This window comes from Pyrgilauda ruficollis, unplaced genomic scaffold (assembly GCF_017590135.1).
Source record: "Pyrgilauda ruficollis isolate IOZ18807 unplaced genomic scaffold, ASM1759013v1 scaffold14, whole genome shotgun sequence".
Taxonomy (NCBI): Eukaryota; Metazoa; Chordata; class Aves; order Passeriformes; family Passeridae; genus Pyrgilauda; species Pyrgilauda ruficollis.
The window spans coordinates 1,747,411-1,767,838 of record NW_024512543.1 but is presented as its reverse complement, the minus strand read 5'-3'; the positions used below and the strand labels follow the sequence as shown (position 1 = coordinate 1,767,838).

Sequence of the window (20,428 nt, the reverse complement as noted above, 5' to 3'; positions counted from 1 at the left end):
CAATATTTGTTCATTACTAATAATAAGATTTATTCAAACTGCAAATTCCAAGACTGAAATGATTAAGCCATTTGAAATTGCTCCAATAATTGATCTCTAAATTTCTCAGCCATATTTTTGGTCATACTTGTATGTTAGTACTTACAAGTTTTCATTTCAGATTCAATTAGTCACAGAGTCAGGCACAAAACTCCACTGTATGATTCATAACTAATCAAAACAGTGTAAATCAACCATTGAGAATTTTATAAATATATAAGTAGCTGAGCAGTAAAACTTAAAATCAACTTGTTACAAAAGACTTAACCCACAAATGGCCATACACAGTTGAGCTCCAAAGGACCATGTCTGTGAGTCAAGGGAAACATTTTTAAATGCTGAGGTCGATATTTTTTATCTTTTGCTTCTCTTATTAACCTCAAAAATGGAAACATTGTGATGTTTTAAAATTTTCTTTGCCAGTCTCCCTTGCAGCATCTGTAGCAGTACTTTTGGCTGTTGATTGGCCGTGATTCAGACAAATGTGTTATGCCCCTTTGTTTTTTTACTTTGAGAATCTTTGATTTCCATTGAAGTGTTTATGAAGGCTGACAGTGCTCATTTTGTATGTGATTCACAGCAGCCATAGCAATCCTGTCTTTGAGAAGTGCAGTGGTGCAATGCAAATGTCCTGAAAATGCTATGCATTCATGATAGGGTTTTAATTGTAGATCATATTGCTACCCTTAGGGTCTGAAGTTCAGTGCTATTAAAGATTTGAAAGATTTTTTAATTGCTCAGAATTTTAAAGGAAAGCACAGTGTGGGATATATTCTCTGATTACAAAAACGATTTCCTAAGAATGAGTAACAAACAAGGCCAAGGCCAGAATTTTGTCCTCTTCCAGATTCAAAGTCATCATCAGAAACTCTCCATACAATGATCTTCCCCATCACACCCCTTGGATGACACATTCCAACACTCCAAAAGGGTGATGCAGATCTAAGATGGGTTTCTGAGACTGCTTCATGCACACACTTCTGAAGTTGTCTTTATTGCTTATATGCAGTAGTATCTTTTTGGAGGTTTTCACAATATCACAAGAGTACATCTTTCTCCTCATTGCTGTCTGTTTGCTGACACTGCCACAGAAAGCAAGCTATGGGACCATATGCTATGTCCCTGCAACAAAAGCTCCTTGAGATTTTAAAAGAAGTTTCCCATCTCTTCTGGTCTTAAGTGTCTTCTAAAATATCAAACCAAGTCCACTTGCAAACCTGTTAACAAACCATTACATTAATAAAAATCATGAAGGGAAAACAGTTTCCAAGTTCACATACTTAAAAAGAGAACAAGTTGCATGTGAATCTAAAGATCCTGTTCAAAGTTGGGAAGTTGATTGGGATATTTTCCAAAAGCAAGAATCAGTGTAAACTTGGATCACATTGAGATGTGTGTTCTTTCCTTTAAACAGCATTAAACAGACTGAGAATCAGTCACCTTACTTCAGCAGAATTTTTGAGAGAACGGGGGTGAAGGCAATATTAATTTTTAAGTAATGTGAGCACAAGAAATCTGATGCCTAACTGCCCTTTTTGCTCCTGGGATTATTTTGACCTAATTCCCAAGGCATCTTTCTGAAAACTTATCCTTTGGACTAAAAAAACAAAAAGGCAAAACCCACTCTCTTGGACCCTACTGTTTTAGTTCCCTGTATGAATCTTCTGGTTTGATTTAGGAATGTGCTGCTTGGTTCCCATGTGCATTGTTGTTGTAGTGTTTACTTTGGAAGTAAAAGTAAGTATATGGTTCACGCCTTAACCTTGTCAAGCTTTCCCCTTACCAACTTGAACTGACACCATACAAATTCTGAAAGGAAAGGCCACAGCCAAAATTAATCATAAACATTAACCATAAAATATTACTCTTGACCCTACCAAGGGGCAGACCTCTAGGAATAACATCCTGCTCCTTAAGAAAATAACATCCCTCTCCAACCGAGAGGTGCAGACGATCTCGTCTGTGCATGACGGACATGCTGACCTGTGCCTCGGGGTGTAACATCCGATCCCTGCTCAGAAGGTAATGTGCACTCCAGGCCTTACCTTATGGCAGTCAAACACTGCCCTACACACAGGCTTTGGCACTTGTGTCCTCTGCATGAAACCTGTCCTGTCTGAGCTTGTGCTATAAGGTTAGGGTTTTATGCAAAGACAAAGAGACTAAGGCTGAAGCTGAAAAATTTAAAGCTGCCACCCCAACTTCCAGGCTGTTTTGACCTGAATGAATACTGTAGGTGTACACTTCTCATCATTGCACCAACAATGAGACCTGAGGGAAGGCTACAGTCTGTAACTCCTTTGTAACATTTCATTTGAATAGACCCTATGACTAGTTTATTTCTAGAGGCACAATCCATAGGTTATTGGAGAACCAATTTCCGTAGCTATCGGGCAGTATGCTGTTCATCGGCAAATTGAATTACTGAAGCCTCTGAAATCCGAAAACTCCAGAACCAAGACTAATTAGTATTGCCAAAGAAATAGTAAATCAAAGAAAAATATACTTATTGCAAGTCAATGGGGATGAAATATAGGTGCCTATATCAAGCAAGACCTGCAACATTGAATGAAACATTCCCTAAATATCATTAAAATATCTGGCATGTAATAATAAATCAGATTACTTCCCAGGAGATGCTGGTTATTCTGACATTGTTAGGGAGAGATTCAGCAGCAAGCTGTTGAACTTGTCAAGGGTGCCCCACAGATGTACTTCTGGTCTTGCAGGCCTCCCTTAATTCAATCTCTTGCCAGCAAGAATAAGATTTAAGTACCCCACTTTCAAGGGGTTCCCCTTAGCATAAACTCTTCAGTGTCACCTACACAAGTGATTTTGGTCTTCCTTTTCCCAGCATGTCAGCCCCAGACAGAAATTTAGCTGCTGTTGGGATGGACCGGTTAAATGGGAAGAGAACTGGTGAGGCAAAATGACACCATCCTAAACTGATGCACTTCAACTTGTTACAGAAGACTAAAAGATTTCCCTGGTAACCCTCATTTTTCCCTGTGGGAGAATGTGGGGTTTGTTTCACCCATTGACTAATACTAATCAAATAATAAATTTCAAGCATTTGCAATGAAATTATTACTTGTAACAATTTCATGAGGTTAAAACTTCTCTGGCATTTTTATGCCACACTGAAGTGCAGCTATGCCCCGTGTGAGTGAATTTGACAGATCCGATAGAGATGGTAGAGATTGTTGATGTGTTATCTGCTGGATAAATGCCTTGAAGTAAATAAATATTTTCACATGAATTGATCTGTCCTTGATTTGTACTTGTGTAGTCTATTTATAGCTAACAAATATAAACTCTATGCAGATGGCTCACTTCTGACAAAACAGTACAAACTGAGTACACTCCTCCTTTCACACTAATGCCAATACATCTCTCCTGTTATTAATAAGCTATTTAGACACATTCTGACAGCAGACTAGACCTCATCTTTGAGATCAGTACCTGACGCTCATATTTCTTTGCTCTTGCCCTCTGTTTCTTTTCACCATCCATCACATTGACTCTTACTTCCTATCCTCTCCTGTGAAATAGACACTACCTTCGTTTTTCATCAACAGTAAAACAGATCAAGGTGGTTCCATGTGTTGGTAAAGATAAATGTCGAGGCTAAAATCTTTCCTTGTGTGTCTTCCATTAAATTTCACTATGTAGCATTTGTACACTTTTCAGCCATGATGCACAAAAACCAGTGCTGCAAAAGACTTTCAGTCTTATAACACCATGCCTTTATAGAAAACTAGTGTCCTTTTAGGAAATCAGTGCTTCTGCATTGAAATCAATTACCATTAAAACCTCCCTGTGTTTGTGACATACTTGTCCAGTCATTTCAAATGGCCCCTTCTCAAATGGCACAGGTTGTATATCATGTCAAGGAGAGGACTGGCAAAATGTGCTCTGGAATTATGCAAACAGTATTTCAATGTAATAGTGATAAATAAAGATGTTTTTTTCTCTGTAGTCATAGCAATGGTAAGGAAGAAAAGATGTGAAGATGCATTTGAAAAATTCTCATTGGAAGAGTCTTTTGTTTTACCCAGCTTCTCTCCTGAGGTGTGTTAATTGCAAGTCTTGTCACTTAGCTTATGTGATAGGAAGAGATGAACTTTTTTTGTGCATCTGGGTATAATGTTTTGTCCCTGGTAATGAGCTAAAATATTTGGTTCTGAAGGAAGGAATTTTTCTTTTGGCTTACAAAGGAGTTTGTTGCAAGAACTGAACTTAGTTGTACAGGAGTAGGGAGCCTGTTGACTTCTGATCAAGGCTGACAGCTTAAGAAAACCTGCCAGGGTAGCTGTTCTCTCAGTTGGCTGAGAGATGGCATTTTCATCACCAGACAAAGTTCAGAATTTCTTTCAGAGAAAAACTGACTCTGACTTTTTGAATTTTCAGACTACTGAGCTGAGCAGAGTGAAACCAATTGTTGAGACATCATGCATGGATCTAAGGGACCAATAGGTATGAACTGTGCTAGAGAATCATGATAAGACATTCTCCCTGCTTTTTTTTCCTACTTCCTTTTAACCATTGTTCTTGCTCTACTGTTTGTCCTGAGTCTTACTTGCTTTTCACCATTTCTTAGTAGTAGTGAATATACAAGATATCCTGGGAGAAACCTGAGACCACCTAAAAAGCAGCTCTAAGATGAGTTCAACTCACATTCACAGAGCAATGTTCTCCTTGAATGGGAAGATCCAGATCAAAGGCAAGTGGGACACCTCTTGGATGTTAAGGTACTTCAGAATCTTTCACTGCTGTTCATTCAGCAGCAGCTCTCCTTTTAGAAAGCGTATTCTGTACAAAAAGAACACTAAAAGCAATTCAATGGTGAAATTAGAGATCTGCATGGATTACACTCCCAATGCAAAGGAATAGATTAGCTTAACTTTCAACTCCTGCTGCTTAATGTTGATTTAATATATTGTCTTGACTTTTAATAAGGTTATTGAAAGATAAAAGCATATAAGGAGCTGTGCCACAGATGCGACTGTCAGAACTTCATACGCAAAATAAAAAGAGACATTATAATAAAATGAAAATTGAATGTTGCTTGTATAAAATCTGGCTTTGTTTTGATGCATAAAAAAGCAAACACTGTTCCATACTGAGGTTTTCAAGAATGTCTTAAGTACACAATGCTTCTGATGCCACCCCAGTTGCCTATATATAGATCTGTCTTGTGTAAAGAATTTAAAAAGCATTAGAATAGAGAAATCAAAGAGACAATAAATTTTAAACCAATCTTATTGTCTGCAGCCTAAAGTGTTATTAAGATCAAAGTGGAGCAAACATCTGGCATTTGCCTTTCTGCAAAAATTAGATCAAATTACCTACCATAGGATTTAGATCCATTCAATAAGTTCTTGCAATGGTACACATAGTTTTCTTTCTCCTTTTTATTTGCTAAATCTAACTTAACACCCAAATTCTAGCCTCTTCGTTCATTTGAAGTTGAAACAAATTAACAACAAAAATGGAAATCATGTCCCTCATGAACATCTGTTTTCGAAGGAACATTCAAGGTCCTTCAGATCCTAAAGAGAGAAGTTCAGCAAGACTTCATCCATTAAGGGTAATTGTCTAGAAATAACTGAATACTCAAAACCCTGTCCCCATCCTTAAAAAAGAAATTCTTCATGACTGCTTTTGTAATTAGTGTCACTGCTGACTTTATTCCATACTAGTCACTCCTAAAGTGTCATATTAAGAAGCTTGGCACAGTGCTCAATAGTTTTATGTATGATCTTATCCAATATGCATTTTTCAGACTTCTAAATATATCTAATGCACAGCTTGGCTTTTACACCTTTGTTTAGAGAAATAAATACATTTATGTCACATCTATATAGCATGATTTTTTAATTCTCTGTATAGAACAATGGACTAATACAAAGCTAAGATTGAGAGTATGTCTCTTCTCTTAAATACAGAATTTAATGTGTCCTTACAACTGAATTATAAAAATTGAAATAAAAGAAAGACAATACTGTCTGCAAATTCATCATTATATGAATCAAAAATCTCAACAGTGCTCATCAAAAGTTGTGATGCCATATGATAAAATTATGATTAATGAATTTGAGTATTCTAACCCATATGAGTTGTAAATTACACATTGATTCTTTCCAATTGCTTTAACCAGAAACCTTATTGATATTACTAGGCAGAAAGGTAAGACATAGCTCTCAAATATTCTGGAGAGAGAGATTTTTTTTAACCTCTGTTCCTTTTTGCTCTTGTAATAGGAGCTGGAATATTACTTTTTTCCACAAGGCATTCTTAAAAAAAGAAATGCAAATGTAGCAAGTTCCAATTTTCTTTGCAGAACTTTTATTGTGAGTCAGTGTAATTTTTCCATTTGATCCATCCCCAAGCTATGTGATCTACATCTGTACCACAGCAAGGAGGAGTTATTGCTTATCGCAGCCTAGAAATTTGGGGGGTTTTAATGCAAACCCAAATAATCTTTTTTTTAACATCAGTGTAGACTTTCTCATATCTTGCTCCTTGATTATTCAAAAAAAAAAAGTGGATTTTGAATTTTATTTTCAAAATTTTTAGAAAATAATAGGAAAGTGAGCAAGTGACAGTTAAAATTTCTGTACTCCTCCACCCAGATCCATTAAAGCTGGAGGAAGAATTCAGGCAGCCAGAAGCCACACAATGAGACAGGACACTTTAAAGTCATCAGCTACATTCCCAGGCAGGCAGTGCACATAGGCTTCAGATGTTTTTATGCATTTATTTTTATGCATTACAAGGTAGCATCAAAAATCTGCACTGGGACTCTTTGTGATACTTGTGCATTGCTGGGAATTTCTGGTTTCAGTCTCAGGTGATAAAAAAAAATAAATCTGATGGTTATTAAAAATATGAACAAGTGATAGTTCCACTGTTTTGGCTAAATACACATTAATTTTTCACTCCCTTAAAATTTAAACAATGCAGCTCTCCCTTTGGTTAGTACACTGCAACTATCCAGGTAAGCAGGAACAGCTCAAAGAAAATTTTGGACGTTCTTCTGCCAAAACTGACTGTTGTATTTCAGTAACTAATTGAGTGTTTTTTTAGAGCAGGTTTGGAGTGAATAAGATCTAGCTTTTGTCCACTTGGTTGTTCTCCTTCAGGAAACCTATTGGAACTAAAACCTGTAGGTTTACATCTATAGTGGAAAAGGAACATCAGCCCCAAGGGCGCAGTTCTAATTCTCCTTTCTGCTTTTTTTGTTTGTGTTGAGTTTTTCGCTTTGTTTTGGCAGTGGGTTTTTTGTTTGGTTTGGGGGTTTTTTCACTCTGGAGAACGTAAATGACAAGGTGAAGTTACCCCATCATTTTTGCAAAGGCAAGGTCCCGGCTGGTGCTGTCTTGTTCAGCCAACCCAGCGGTACCCACTGTGCACATCTGCTGCTCAGATGGGAGCACACAGCCCAGCGCTCCCTCGGTGCCTCGGTGCGAGCTCAGGCATGGCACACGGCTGACATGGCACACAGCTGACACAGCACACAGTGACAGCACACGGTGACAGCACACAGTGACACAGCACATGCACAAACCCCGACACACACCCAGCTTGCCCCACCAGGCACAGAGAAAAGGAGGGTCTCATTTCTGTCTGCATCCCTGACAGCAGTGTAAGGTATGGGAATTCTCTCTCTTACCTTCTTTTTCTCAGTGTAACTAACCCTAAAGCACATGGGAGGTTACCTTCAATTCAAAGCTGGTATGCAGGACAAATATAAACTCTAATGTAATTATATGCTACTATATAATTAGTAAGACCATGGTACCACAGAGTACTAGAAGCTAAGTCCAGGAGGTTTTTCTTTGGTTTAAATATTCAAATAAAGATACATATGCACAACTTCTCAAGGAAACTTATTCTGCACAACCGTGCCCATATCTCTGACCAGAAAAACTTGATTACCTTAAAAAAATTATTCTTAGCTAACTGTATTATCTTTTCAGTAAGTTTTAGAAGCATGACAAAGCTAGATGTGAAGGAAGACTAAACCAAAAAGGGTGGAAGGTTTGAAGAAATGTGTTCTCTCTGGTTGCAGTCCTTCCTCAACCCTGGCCTTGCACATGTGCTGCCAGCAGTGACAAATCTTCCTGTTCTTTTTTTTATAATTGTTTTGCATCTCCTCTGTCCCTATTTGCAGCTTGTAATACGCTGTATTGTAAAGGCATTCCTTACTCTTTTTTTCTAGAAGTGGGACTAAACTGCCAGCTGGACATTGAACTGAGATAAGGCATAAGGCAGGCAGGCCAACTCCAACTTAAACTCTACAACAATTCAAGGCTGATTTATATTTTGAACTGTCACTCTATGGTTTACAAGGGGAAAAGTGTGAGCAAAGATTGAGATTTTCCTTCTATAAATTGTGGAAGGGTGAGGGGGAAGTGACAGATCTCATTTAAAAGCCTTATTGAAGTAGCCGTGTTGAATGATGGTGCCATTGCTTGTCTCTATGTCTTATTGTCATAATGTAAAGCCTTTTATAATTAGAAGAAACCACAGAAGTCAGGGTAAAGTACAACAGATCCAGAAAGAGCTGGAAACTTGAGGAAGGGGGGGAAAAAAACCAAACCAAAAAAAACCACAAAAAACCAAAAAACAAACAACAATAGACACAGGCTGGAGAAGATATTTTATTTATTTGTTACTAGTAGTTAAAATGACGTACAAAATGCTGGGAAGAAAAAACTCCAATTCTATTCAGTTACAAAATAATTAAAACTTCATTTTAAACCAAGTTTTGCTTTGTGAGACCGAGCATGAAAATACTGCAGCCTTAGGTTATATAGTCCATTGTTTTTAGAATAAAGCAGACATTTAAATACATATTGTGGTTGATATTAAATATCTCATATAATTGTAAGTTAGCAGAACTTTCTTACTCTCAGGCAATAACTAGCAATTCATAGAAGTTCTTTGTATAAAATTTACATGGGTGAGGGGGATCTGCTTCAAGGGGAGTTCCATCATGATCTATGCACAGGCAGTTTTAGAACATAAAGATTTGGAATACTTTTATCAATTTTCCTTGAGAATTTTAGACAAAACTTAAAGGAGTCACTGATGTTTGGAGCTTTGCATAACAGCTAAGGGATTAGGGACATAGCAGTCTCTGTCAAAGAAAATGTGGATTTTGCAGTCAAGTTTACATGAAGAAAAAAATTATTCATAAGGTGTTCCCATTTTGTGAACAAAAACCCAAGCTACTAAAAATTGCCAGCAATGACTGAGGTTGGCCCTTTCCCCTGGGAAAAAAAAATAAAAAAGCAATTTAAAGGAAAATATTCCCTGCCTATTGTCACTGAAAGAGAATTTGTATTAATAATAACATTAAATATCCTTATCTTTCTGTTTAACTATTCACATTCCACACAGTGGAAACCTACCTCCTATAATTCCAGATTTTAAAACTGGATTTTAAAATCCATGAAAACATGTGTCAAACTGCTGAGTGAGAGTACACCAAATGAATGCATTTTAATAATACCAATAAATGAGTTGTGATCATTTAATTTTACAAACACAAACCTCACAGCAGTGGATTTTAGAGCAAAAATAGATGAGTTGTAGAGATGCAGGATATCACCAATAAATGTATGATGCATTATATAACAGGTGGGACAATTGATAAAATGAGGCCACATAGGATGCACCTGTGACATGCCCCTCATCATATATCTTTCCCTTTGGGCATGTTACTAAGGGCAGAACTGTCCTCCTTAACATTCTGTGGCAAGAAATTATGTCAAAATAATCGCCTTGTGGCTGAGAGAGGCATCTGGTGGGAGAGAGCACAGTTATACTGATGGTGGATCCTACAAAATATTGCTGCTCAGTGGGGAAACTGAGTCCTGGACCCTCCAAGACTCATCACACAGTAAGTGTGGACCTTTGAGTGCTGAGGATAGCAAGGACAACATGCATGGATGGCCTGCCTCTCTGGTCCAATCCCCAGGACACACCTCATTAAACTAACTTTTTGTAGGACCTTCTGTGCTCTTGCCAAACTTTACAGCCCTGATCAATTTTGAACTCCTAAGCCTGAAGGAAAGAAAAGACAAGATAACCTCACAGGTGAGAGTCATCGAGCTGTTGGAAGTAGGGTGTCCCCTTTTGTGTTGTTTTCCCCCCAAATGAGTGAGGCAGTCAGGCCTAAGTGTTCAGGAAATTCTCTTTACTTACTCCAAATCCAGTTTAAATGCAAGTCTGTGGTAAAAGATATAAAAAGAGGATCATTGCTGGCAAAGTTCTGCATCTCTGTTTCAACAAACTGCATGCCTGTGGCAAAGCTAAAATAACAATAACAATGCAATGTTTACTAGTCATGAATGTCGTGTCTTTTGTCTCTTGTGTGGTTATTGCATTTTCAGTCACATGATGCTTGTTTTAATTTTTGCTCTGCTCTTTATGTACTAAATTACTGCCATTCTGTACTTGATCTTGGTTAGCAAGATTTTTGTGCTGTGGTTATGTGTGTGAAAAAGAGGAGTTTGGATACACACAATGAAGTAGACACACTCATTGCATGTATGTATAGATACCACTGCCTAAAAGATACTGCATATACATATATATGTAGATATGAAGAATAACTGATATCAGAAATACAAGACATCAAATGGATCTAGTGGCATAAGAATGGGTTCTGTTTGGTTTAGAGAGCCATCAGAATTCAGAAGTATATTTATAGCCTTGTATATAGTTTCTTTTTAATTTATGTAATATATGACTAGGTATATAAATTAAAGCAAAACGTAAACAGAAGACAATATCTCTTCCTCTTTGTATGTACCTTTCCTTTTTCTACTCCCTTTTGTGTTCTCCCTGTCTACTTGCTTTGACCTTTTGCTTTCTAAGTTGCTGTAGATCTGTTTCCCGTCCACCTATATTGACTTTTCAGCACTCCCACGTCCCCCCATTGTTCTCCAGACATGGCTTTTGGATTACAGCTATTTTTCTGAAGAAGCGTGTTACAAACTCTAAACACAGCTTCTATTTTCAATGATGGCTGTGCTACACTTGAAATTGCTCTTTGTCTATTTCTTATAGAAGAATAGATTCATGCCTTGAAATATATTGTCCTCTCGCTTTGATGTTTCACATAATACAGTAAAAGCAAATAGCACAAAGGTGAACATTCGCAAAAGCCACAGCTCCACTTTCCCAGCAAGCGGCAAAATTGTGAATATACACATGAATTAGGAAACCCAATTCATGAATATGGGTAATTAGGGGTTTTTAATGTCTCATACCCCACTGTTTTTTGGGGGTTTTTTTGTAATGAACATTCATGCATTTGCTCATCCATACCCATTTTCTCCCTTACACACACACACATGCATGCCCTTTCCTTACGTGAATTTTCTCTTTCTTTTTGGGGGGTTTTGCTTGTTTTAGGTAATTCACTAGGTCCCTTTCAGTTTTGCCCAGCCTTGAAGGTAGGCTAGTTCATGCCACTCACTCTCATGCTGGCAGTGATTGCATACAGTCAGAGTGCAATTGCTGCTTTTTCTCAGTTTAGTCCAAGTCAATAGATATACACCGGCACTCCTTAACTCGGGTGATTCTTTTTTTCTTTCTTGGGGGCTGAAGCTCGGGGCAGTTGAGTGTAACAGTCATAGTGGTGAATTTCTTGGGCTTGCAGAAGGAACAAGACTGGAAGGAGCCTTCTTCTTTACGGACATGCCTGGGGATATAGAAGGAATTGCACTGGCCATAGCAGAACCTGTTGATAATGGTACGACTGTTGCAGCCTTCTTCGTGGATAGTTTGTTTGAGGGGCTGGGTTTTACACCAATCCCGCTTCAGGTACTTGCGCTCAGTGATGTGCAATGCCTCCTGGCTGGACTCCAGCACCTCTTCAGCAGGCATCGAGGTGCCTTTTCCTCGTTCTCGATGCCTGGAGCCTGACTGCTGCTGTGTCTGCATTTGCTCCGAATCATTGGGCTGATCCTTGACGGGAGGAGGGATAGCACCTTGAGATCCACGATTCCTTTTTCTCCCTTCGGCTGCTGGCAGCAGAAATCCCATCAGAAGAAAAAAGGCACCAATGGCATACAGTGTGCGGACCATCCTGTGTGAAGGAAGTTGAGGAAATAAAGCACAGTTGTGGATTTCAGATATCAACAGAAGCCAGGTATGCACTAAATTCTCAGTTCCATAAAAAAACGTGTGCACACACACTTATAAAACATAAGCATTCAAGCCTGTACCAGCTGGAAAGTTGTTCCCAAATTACCAAGTGATAAAAGCTTTCAAATAGAGTGATTGGAAGTAAGCCCAAACAGAATTTTGTTTGTGTGTCCTTCATCTTTTTCCAGCTCTTTTTTCCAAGTGCATTACCCTAGTTCTCATTCCCTTCTTATAGTTCACTGTCATATAGGAAGATTGCTCCTGACTTACAATGGTGGAAGTGATGAATTTTATACTACACAAGGATTCACTTACATGACACAGCCATCTACAATACCAGAGGGCTAAAGTCTTTGTCTCAGCAGATGCGGTCTAGATGTGTTCCCTAATCAGACTCAGAAACTTCATACAGTATAAAATGCATATATTGTATATACCTGCAGCCAGTTTTACAGCTTCCCAACCTCTGCCACATTGCACCTCTAAAGGGGTCCCATGTATCTGAGAGTAATGATGCTTAAGCTGAGAGATGTGCAACAAGTCAGGCAACTAGCATTAAAGAATATTTAGGTACAGGTTAAAAGAGATGTGTCTTATCATTTCAAACTATGTCCTCTCGCACATTGCTCTGAATCCTTGATTGAAGTAATGGAGATGCAATCACGGTGCTAAGAATTTTTCAGATCCCTAAATTTTATTCATTTTACACAGAATGGCATTGTCAGAGGACAGCAGAATTTTGTAAATGACAATAAATATCATAGAGTTTGTATAACTCTTTGATGTCATACAAAGACCACTTCAGTGCAGTTAAGTGGAGATGATCAGGTCCTTCAAAACCGTATGGCTGCTGCAAACCTAATTATTGCATAGGAATAATTTTCCTACTTATACTTTCTTCCCTTTCTTCCCTTTCTGCTGCTTCCCAAAAGCTTCAGCCAGCTTAAAACACCAATCAGCACAGAAGAAACTCATCAGTGTCACACTTCCCCCTTCCAGAAGCACCATGGTTTCCAAGTTTTTCTGAAAGGAGTTATGTGGTAGCAAGACTGACAGATGAGGGAATAAGTCTCTGAGGGACCCTCCCCATGGAAGCATGGAAGAAGGCACCAGAAACGAGCAAGTAATTGCAAGAAACCACTGTAAAACACTAAAATTGTGAAGAGACACAGGCATTAAAAAGGAAAAGGACTGTGAAAAGAAAATGCTAAGGAAGTAATTGTTTTCTACCTGCTTGGAGTGCTGCAGTGGTATCCCTCATTTGACTTATCAGTATGGAAAAAGAATAGCATTTGAATTGAAGAGTCCTTCTTGTGTTACTACCCAAGAAACCACGGGCACTGTCCTGGACGGCTTCATCCGCTCTGCCTGAGACCACACAGCTAGGCAGGAAAGCAGCCAAATGCCAGTGCTGTGAGGGCCACCTAGAGACTCAGCAGAGGCTCAGGGTAAGTACTATTTGCTGTAAAAAATAACTGCTAATTTCTCAGTTATTAGGTCTTTCCAGTCACAAGAAGAAAATAAATGTTACACTGTTCAAATAGCATTTCTCACCAAATGGACTGGGAGAGGAATTCCTGAAGTAGAAAAGGGTCATAGGGGGTTCTACTACATTCAAGGAGTTGCTTGTGGATCTAATATTTTTAGTGTTTGTCAGCAGATTTTTAGAGCACCTAGAGTTCCTGATATATCATGGATGTGTACATTCTTTTCAGTAATAAATGTACCAGCATGTCCTGTGTTTGGCAGTCAAGGAAGGGGTGTAAGAATGATACAATTGGTGACTCCAACAGACAATCTGGAATGGCTGCTGTTAGTATCTAAATTGAATATGGTACGGAACATGCAATTTTAACAACCTTAAGGCTTTGATATAGACAAAAATAAGTTGGGAATTTCCATTTCAATTAAGGAATAATGCAGCATAATTTCAAGTGTCAACCTGGACTTCACATTTGCTGTTTTTTCCTAATCTCTATTACAACCTGAATATTATTTAAACATGTTTTAATTTTTTCTTTAAAATAATTTTTCAGAGAATTACTAACTATTGCTTATTGCTTCAAGAGATCAGAATGATTTCTTCCCACACTATTCTTATTTCTCTGGTGAGTGTATAGTCACCCTATTTTAATATGCACTTTATTTACTCAACATGGTGCCAGAGTCTTAAAAGAAAAAAAAAAAAAAAAAAGTGATTGCATGAAGTTGAAAATAAATTCCTAGGTTGTAAGCAGTGCCAGAAAACCTCAGGTGTTTATTTTATTTAGTGTCCCACAACTTGGATGAGGTTCCACCAACATGCATATTCCTGGACTACTTTTATTTTTTAAACTGATTAGCTACACATTGTTTTCTTTCTTTTTTTTCCTCCATAGACGTGCAGTCGATGACACAGCAAGGTCTAGTCCTTCGAAAATGAGGTGTACTGTGGGATGGGAATCTGGGGGAAATTTCATAGTAATATATACTACTGTAAGGTCTGTGGCCCAGATTCATGCAGCTTTATGAAGCACATGCTTATCCCTAAGGAAATGCAAGCATGTGTTTCAGTGTAATCCTAAACTGGGAAGAAGGTAATTTTTCACTGGCTTGGTTTCCAGCCTTAAAAGTGGAAGCTGCATTACATGCTCATAAAAGAAATTGTAACTCAAATGAAAATTAGCTACTCAGCAGAAACATTTCTTATGGTCACTTCCAAAACACACATCTAAAAGTAATCCAGAAATTTAGGGATAAATACAGGTTAAATTCAGAAGGAGATATTGTGAACTTCAAGATCTCCACAGCAGCTAAGCAGGATCTTTTTTTTTAATAACTGATTAAAAATTTATTTTAAAATTAAGATTTTAATTTTTAAAATGAAAAATGCAAAGGAAAATGAGGTGATATGCCTCAGGAAGGAAAGCAGCCAAAATGCAGTATGGGCATCCTGCAGCACCTCTGGTCCCAGGGCAATCAATGCTTTTGCTTATGAGAGAAGATGACACCTTTGCTTACATTAGGAAGTGGTTCATCTATCTATGAGTTAGCAGTTGTGAATGTTTCTTTAAGAGGGTTTTTTATGATTTAAATAAGTAAAACACAGAGGAGGACAGTAGAAGTAACTACAATCAGCGTTACCATACCCAAAGTTTTACTGAAGAGAAATGTCTCCTAAAGTAAATGCTTTTTCTCCTCATTATAGTCATAATTCTGCAGAAGTTATAGCTCTGCAGCTGTGAGAATCAGACAGTAAAAGCTTATATTCCATGTTTCTGCAAAATTTTCATTACTTGACACTAACTGACTGTTACACTGGCATAACCAGAAATCCTTTGGAGAATTCATTTGAGAATCCTTTGAACAAACAGATAACCATGACCAAAATGATCAATTCCCTCATTTCATTCAGATCCAGAGAGATATGGCAGAATTAATATTTATTTTTTAAAAGTAACACAATACTCCAAAACTCTATTCTTTCCATATTTCACCGCTGAGTTCCACTTTTCATCATCTGTAAGCTCTTAGTCCTAAAGCCAAAAGAAGTTTTATTGCTGACTTCAAACAGGAGCAGAATTGGGCCCTAACATTCATATCACTTCATATGTGGTTTATCTAGAGCCTGAGATCTCATCATCTAAAACAGATTAAGAAACGTGTGGATTAATACTAGCAACTATTGAGAGAGAAATGTAAATGCTTTCAGGTTTACTATTTCATACAATTAGGCTGTAATTTTTTTCATTTATACATTTTCTGCTATGAATTAAGGATCTCCACATGTCAGTTCATAGACAGAATTTCCCTATGAGTTTCTAGGCACAGTCAGAAAGTTGCTACTGACATTTTCAGCTCAACACAACTTGTTTAAAAGATCTGGATGGAAACCTGGTTGAAATATACAGCAGAATTGTCAGAGATCTTAACAGGCCTGTAACTTCATCTGTAAACCCCTTTTACTAGGAAAATATTATGAAGAGCCATGGACTCCTGTGCTTCACAAGAAACATGAAAAATAATCTGATGGAGAACTAAAAAAAAAAAACCCAACCAACAATTATTTGGTGGACTTCAAATACAAGCCAAAGAAAGACACAAAACACAATCCCTTTGACTACTGTGAAAATAGAAGTGGTTTATGTCCCGAAGGATCAGAATAATTTTATGCCTCACATATTACATCTGAATTACAGAAACACTCTTATGTAATGTTTTCATAGTTCCTAGATCTGTATTTTTAAATATTAAAAAAGCATAGTAATGGCAGTTCCCAGAAAACTGCTTCTTCTTTTTTTTTTTTTTCTGAAATCAAGACAGCAAAACTAACATCTGTGTTTCATAGAATTTGGATATGTTTACATTTTAGAAAATTTCTTCTTGAGAGTCATAGAGATGAAGGGTTTTGAGACCTATAAGGAGTGTAGGCAGCAATTATCAAACAAACAAACAAACCAACCCTTGAAACTTTGAGAATTCCCCGTTTAAGAAACTCTTTTTCTGCAGGACATCCTATGGGACCCCCGGGAAGCTGAACATCATGGTGGCCATGGCTGGTCCCAAAGCCGAGTTTGCCTTGCCTGAAGACGCCCAGGCAGCCTGACAGCTGCGACTTCCTAGCGCCAAACTCCCTCCAGACACATTTCCTCATGGAGCCCGAAAACAACCCGTCTAGCTTTGCTCCTCTCTCTGCCCTGCCGTGCGTGCTGAAAAGGAGTCTTCAGCAGAAGCTACGCATTTCTGGGTAGCACTGCCGAGAGAAAAAAAAAATGAATGCTTTAGCACTGAACGCTGAAGGAGCAGAGCCACGGCCATCGGTGCCTTTTGTCACTTACACACGGACCCGGCGCACGCTGGCTGGTTATTCCTGGGCTGGCCGGGCTCAGAGAGGAGCGGGGCAGGAGCAAAGCGCTTCTGCAGCTCACGGGTCGCCAGGCTGGGCTCAGAGGATGCTGAGGTCGGGGGGGGCACTGGCACTGCACCCAAAAGTCGCCGCTCACAAAACGCCTGACTAAACTCCTGTCAGCAGCAGGGAGAGCCCAAGACGCGCCGGTGCCTCAGAGCCCCATCTATGCAAAAGGAGGTTTGTGTCTCAGCCCTGGTGACCGAAACGGGCTTCGCTTGCCATTCTTTCGCCGAGAGGACCCACGAGTGGGAAGTGAGGCCGCAGCTGATGGCCGGGGAGGGACGCGCCTTGCCAGCCCCGCACGGCCGGGGGCGCCGCCGCAGCGCCCAAGCCGACGGGGTAACACGGGCTAGCCTGGCTGCAACGGGGATGGCCGGCTGCCGTCAGGGCGGGGAGACCGCAGGCTTGGTTTGCCTTGGCACGGCCGGGAGAGACTCGGCCCGGCTCCCCGAGGGCGGGGACGGTCCTGGCGGCGGCTGGCGACACCGACCGGCTCTCCCTACGGGGCACGGCCGCCGTCTAGGTTAACCCAACGAGGACGAACTCGCTGAAGGGACTGCCAAGCCGGGGGATCGTATTGAAACAGACGGGGCAAGCAAGCAAGCAAGGCGTCCTGCGGCAGGGAAAAGCCCTGCGCGAAGCCGCGGCCCGTCCGCGGCCGCGGGGCCGGCTCTCTTGCGGCCAGGCCGAGGGACCTGGCAGCACGGGCAAGAGGAGCGGTGACCGACGGAAGCACGGAGCAGTCGGCTCGACAAAACTCCCGCGGCTCCGAGTCAGGTGGGCGGGCTGGGCGGAGAGGCGGCGAAGCGCCGAGCGCAGCGGTGGAGCCGCGTTCCGTCCGCAGCGGTCCCGCCCCGCCCGAGGCTGCGCGGGGAAGGACGCGCGGTGCTGCCCACGGGCAGGCTGCCGGTGTGGAGCCTCCGCTCCGCGGCACCCGACGCTGTGGGCACACACCGAGTCTCCCGAACAGCACGCACCCCGCCCCGGGAGCTCCTGAGGTACCAGGAGCACGCTCCTCCGAGGAGCAGAGGTTTGCAAAGGCGGGCCAGGACAGAGCCGGGGACTGAGCGGCCTCGTAGAGGGCAGCTCGGCGGGACGAGATGGGATGGGGCTGGCACCTGGGGATCTGCCCCCGCCCCGCTCCATGCAGAGGCCGGGCCGGGATTTTTCCGTGTCTCGGGTGGGTGCCGAATCCAATTTGTCGGGAGTGATGCTGTAGGCGGAGATGAGAGGCAGAGCTAACGGGGCTTTTGCAGTCCCCGTGCTTGTGAGGGGAAAGAGATGTCACGGTGCCCTAATCCCCAGCGCTGCGGCGGAAAGGTCGGCGCGCCTCACTCCCGCGGGCGGGACGGTTGGGCGTCACCCCCTGCAAAACCGAGACGCCCTGGAGTTTTGCTAGACACCGGTGACCAGCTCCTTCCCTTGCCCCTCTCTGAAGGTAGGATAGAGAGCTTAAAATTTTGCCTCCTACAGACAGTGGCCAAGCTCCGCAGCTGCCGGAGCCGTTCGCGCCCCCGCTGTAAGTGCGCGTCCCAGCTCACCTGCGCGGCGGCGGCTCCGCGGCGGGGCTCGGCTCGGCTCGGTGGCTCCTCGGCGCGGCCTGGGGCTCTGCGGGGCTCTGAGCGGTGGGTCACTCGGTGGAGCGGGTGGCGTGGGAGCCCGAAGCTGCCCGGGAGTCCATAGAGAGAGAGAATGTCGGGTCCTGCCTACAAATTGCAGCAGCGCCGAGCTGTCTCCCATTTAAATGTCTGCCAGCTGAGATCTGCTCTCCAAGCCCCTCCAGATCATTGGACAAGCGCCTCCAAAGCCCGTGTTATCCGCCCCTTTTAACACTTCCATAAACTTCCACCAGGGAAAGCTTTCAGTCATCCAGATAAACACTCGACTACTTTCCTGTCTTCAGAGAATCGGTGCTAAAGGTCACCACCCCAAGGAATTGTTCCTGGAATGCACAGAAAATTCACATTTTCCATCCCCATTAAAGTATGACAGTTAAGAAGAATTAAATCCTCCCCCCCTCCCACCGCCCTTCCGTGCACGCCGGGCGCTTCCCTGCCCGTGAGCCGGCCGGGCGAGTGGGCCCGCTGCGGGGAGCCCCTGACCGCCTGCCTTGGCCGGGAGGGAGGCAGCCACCTTTGCGGCCCTCCCTCTTGCAAATTGGCCTTCTGAGGTTCTGCAGTATGCCGGGAATTTCGCAGCTTTGGAGAAAAAAGCCTCTGTGGCAATGTCCTTATGCGGGGGGGTGTTAAACCGTGGCTTCCGATCCGCAGCTCCGCGGTCATAGCTCTGTATCACTGAGGGTTTGTTTTTTGGGGGGAAGAGGGAGTTTGTCTTTTTTTTTTTTTTTTTTTTTTGTCCCTCAAGAGGCGAGACACCTCGGGTGTCCCATCACTGTGTCTCTCGGGGGGGCTCCTCAAGCCTCCCGAGAGGGGCGAGGAGGGCGAAGGAGCGGCGCGTCCCGCCGAGGCTGAGCGCGGAGCCGGCGGAGCGGCCCGGCCGTCGGGGCAGAAACCGGCGGGGGCCGAGCGTTTTGCGGAGCCAGCCCGTCCCGGCAGTAGCCGGTAACATCTCTCTGCGCTGCAGCTGCCCGAAGGCGTACCCCGAATCTGCAGACAGCGTCGGGCTGAGGGCATCGAAGGGCAGAGCCCTGGAGGGCGGACGGAGCCCACGCTCCCTCAGTGCTAGCTGCAGCCCGTCCTCCAAGCGCTCCAGTACCCGCGCTTGTCTCTTGCGGGGCTACCCACAGGCACTGCGGGTAGGAGCAGCCTCTGAACCACGGGCTGACTTTTGGGCTTGCTAATTAAACGGAGGCGTTTGTCAGCTGCCCCTTCCAGCTGCGGGCGTCACGCAGTAGAAAGCAGCGCTGGGGAAAGCTCTGCCCCGGACACGAGCGCTGCAGGTGGTGCCGGTAGGTCTGTGCTCTCACGGCTGTGCGGCACGAGTTACTGCCCGGGAATCAAACCGGCCCTCCTTCTCAGTCACCAGTCAGCACCCACCCTGGACTTCAGACAGGCCCGGATCTCACCTAGGAGGCAGTTTTACTTGCAGGTGGGGAAGACGAATTAAAATGAAACGATTTGCTACATTAGGGATGCCAGAGCTAAGCAAGACGCCAAGTTTCTGACTTCCACAGTACTTAGCGGTAGCTTGCTCTTTACGGAGACCGATACTCGGCTTGTCTTAGAGCCTGAGTGCTTAGCAAGGTAGTGATTAGGCCAATCACAATAATTCACACACATTTAGCGACAACTTGTTAAAAAAAAACAATCACTTCAGTCACAGGGCAAGTCACCATAGCGCAGTGGTAGGTGGCAGCATGAGAGAGAAAATGAGTTG

At 42.3% G+C, this 20,428-nt stretch overlaps 1 protein-coding gene across 1 annotated transcript; it reads right to left on the bottom strand.

Moving 5' to 3' along the window:
• Window positions 1-8,692: 8,692 nt before the first annotated feature.
• GREM1 (gremlin 1, DAN family BMP antagonist) lies at window positions 8,693-18,838 on the bottom strand. Its single transcript, XM_041460184.1, has 2 exons — window positions 18,634-18,838; window positions 8,693-12,145 (listed from the first exon to the last, which is right to left on the bottom strand). Exon 2 carries the CDS (start codon window positions 12,142-12,144, stop codon window positions 11,590-11,592), a length of 555 nt encoding a protein of 184 aa, XP_041316118.1. The 5' UTR covers window position 12,145; window positions 18,634-18,838; the 3' UTR covers window positions 8,693-11,589.
• Window positions 18,839-20,428: the final 1,590 nt, after the last annotated feature.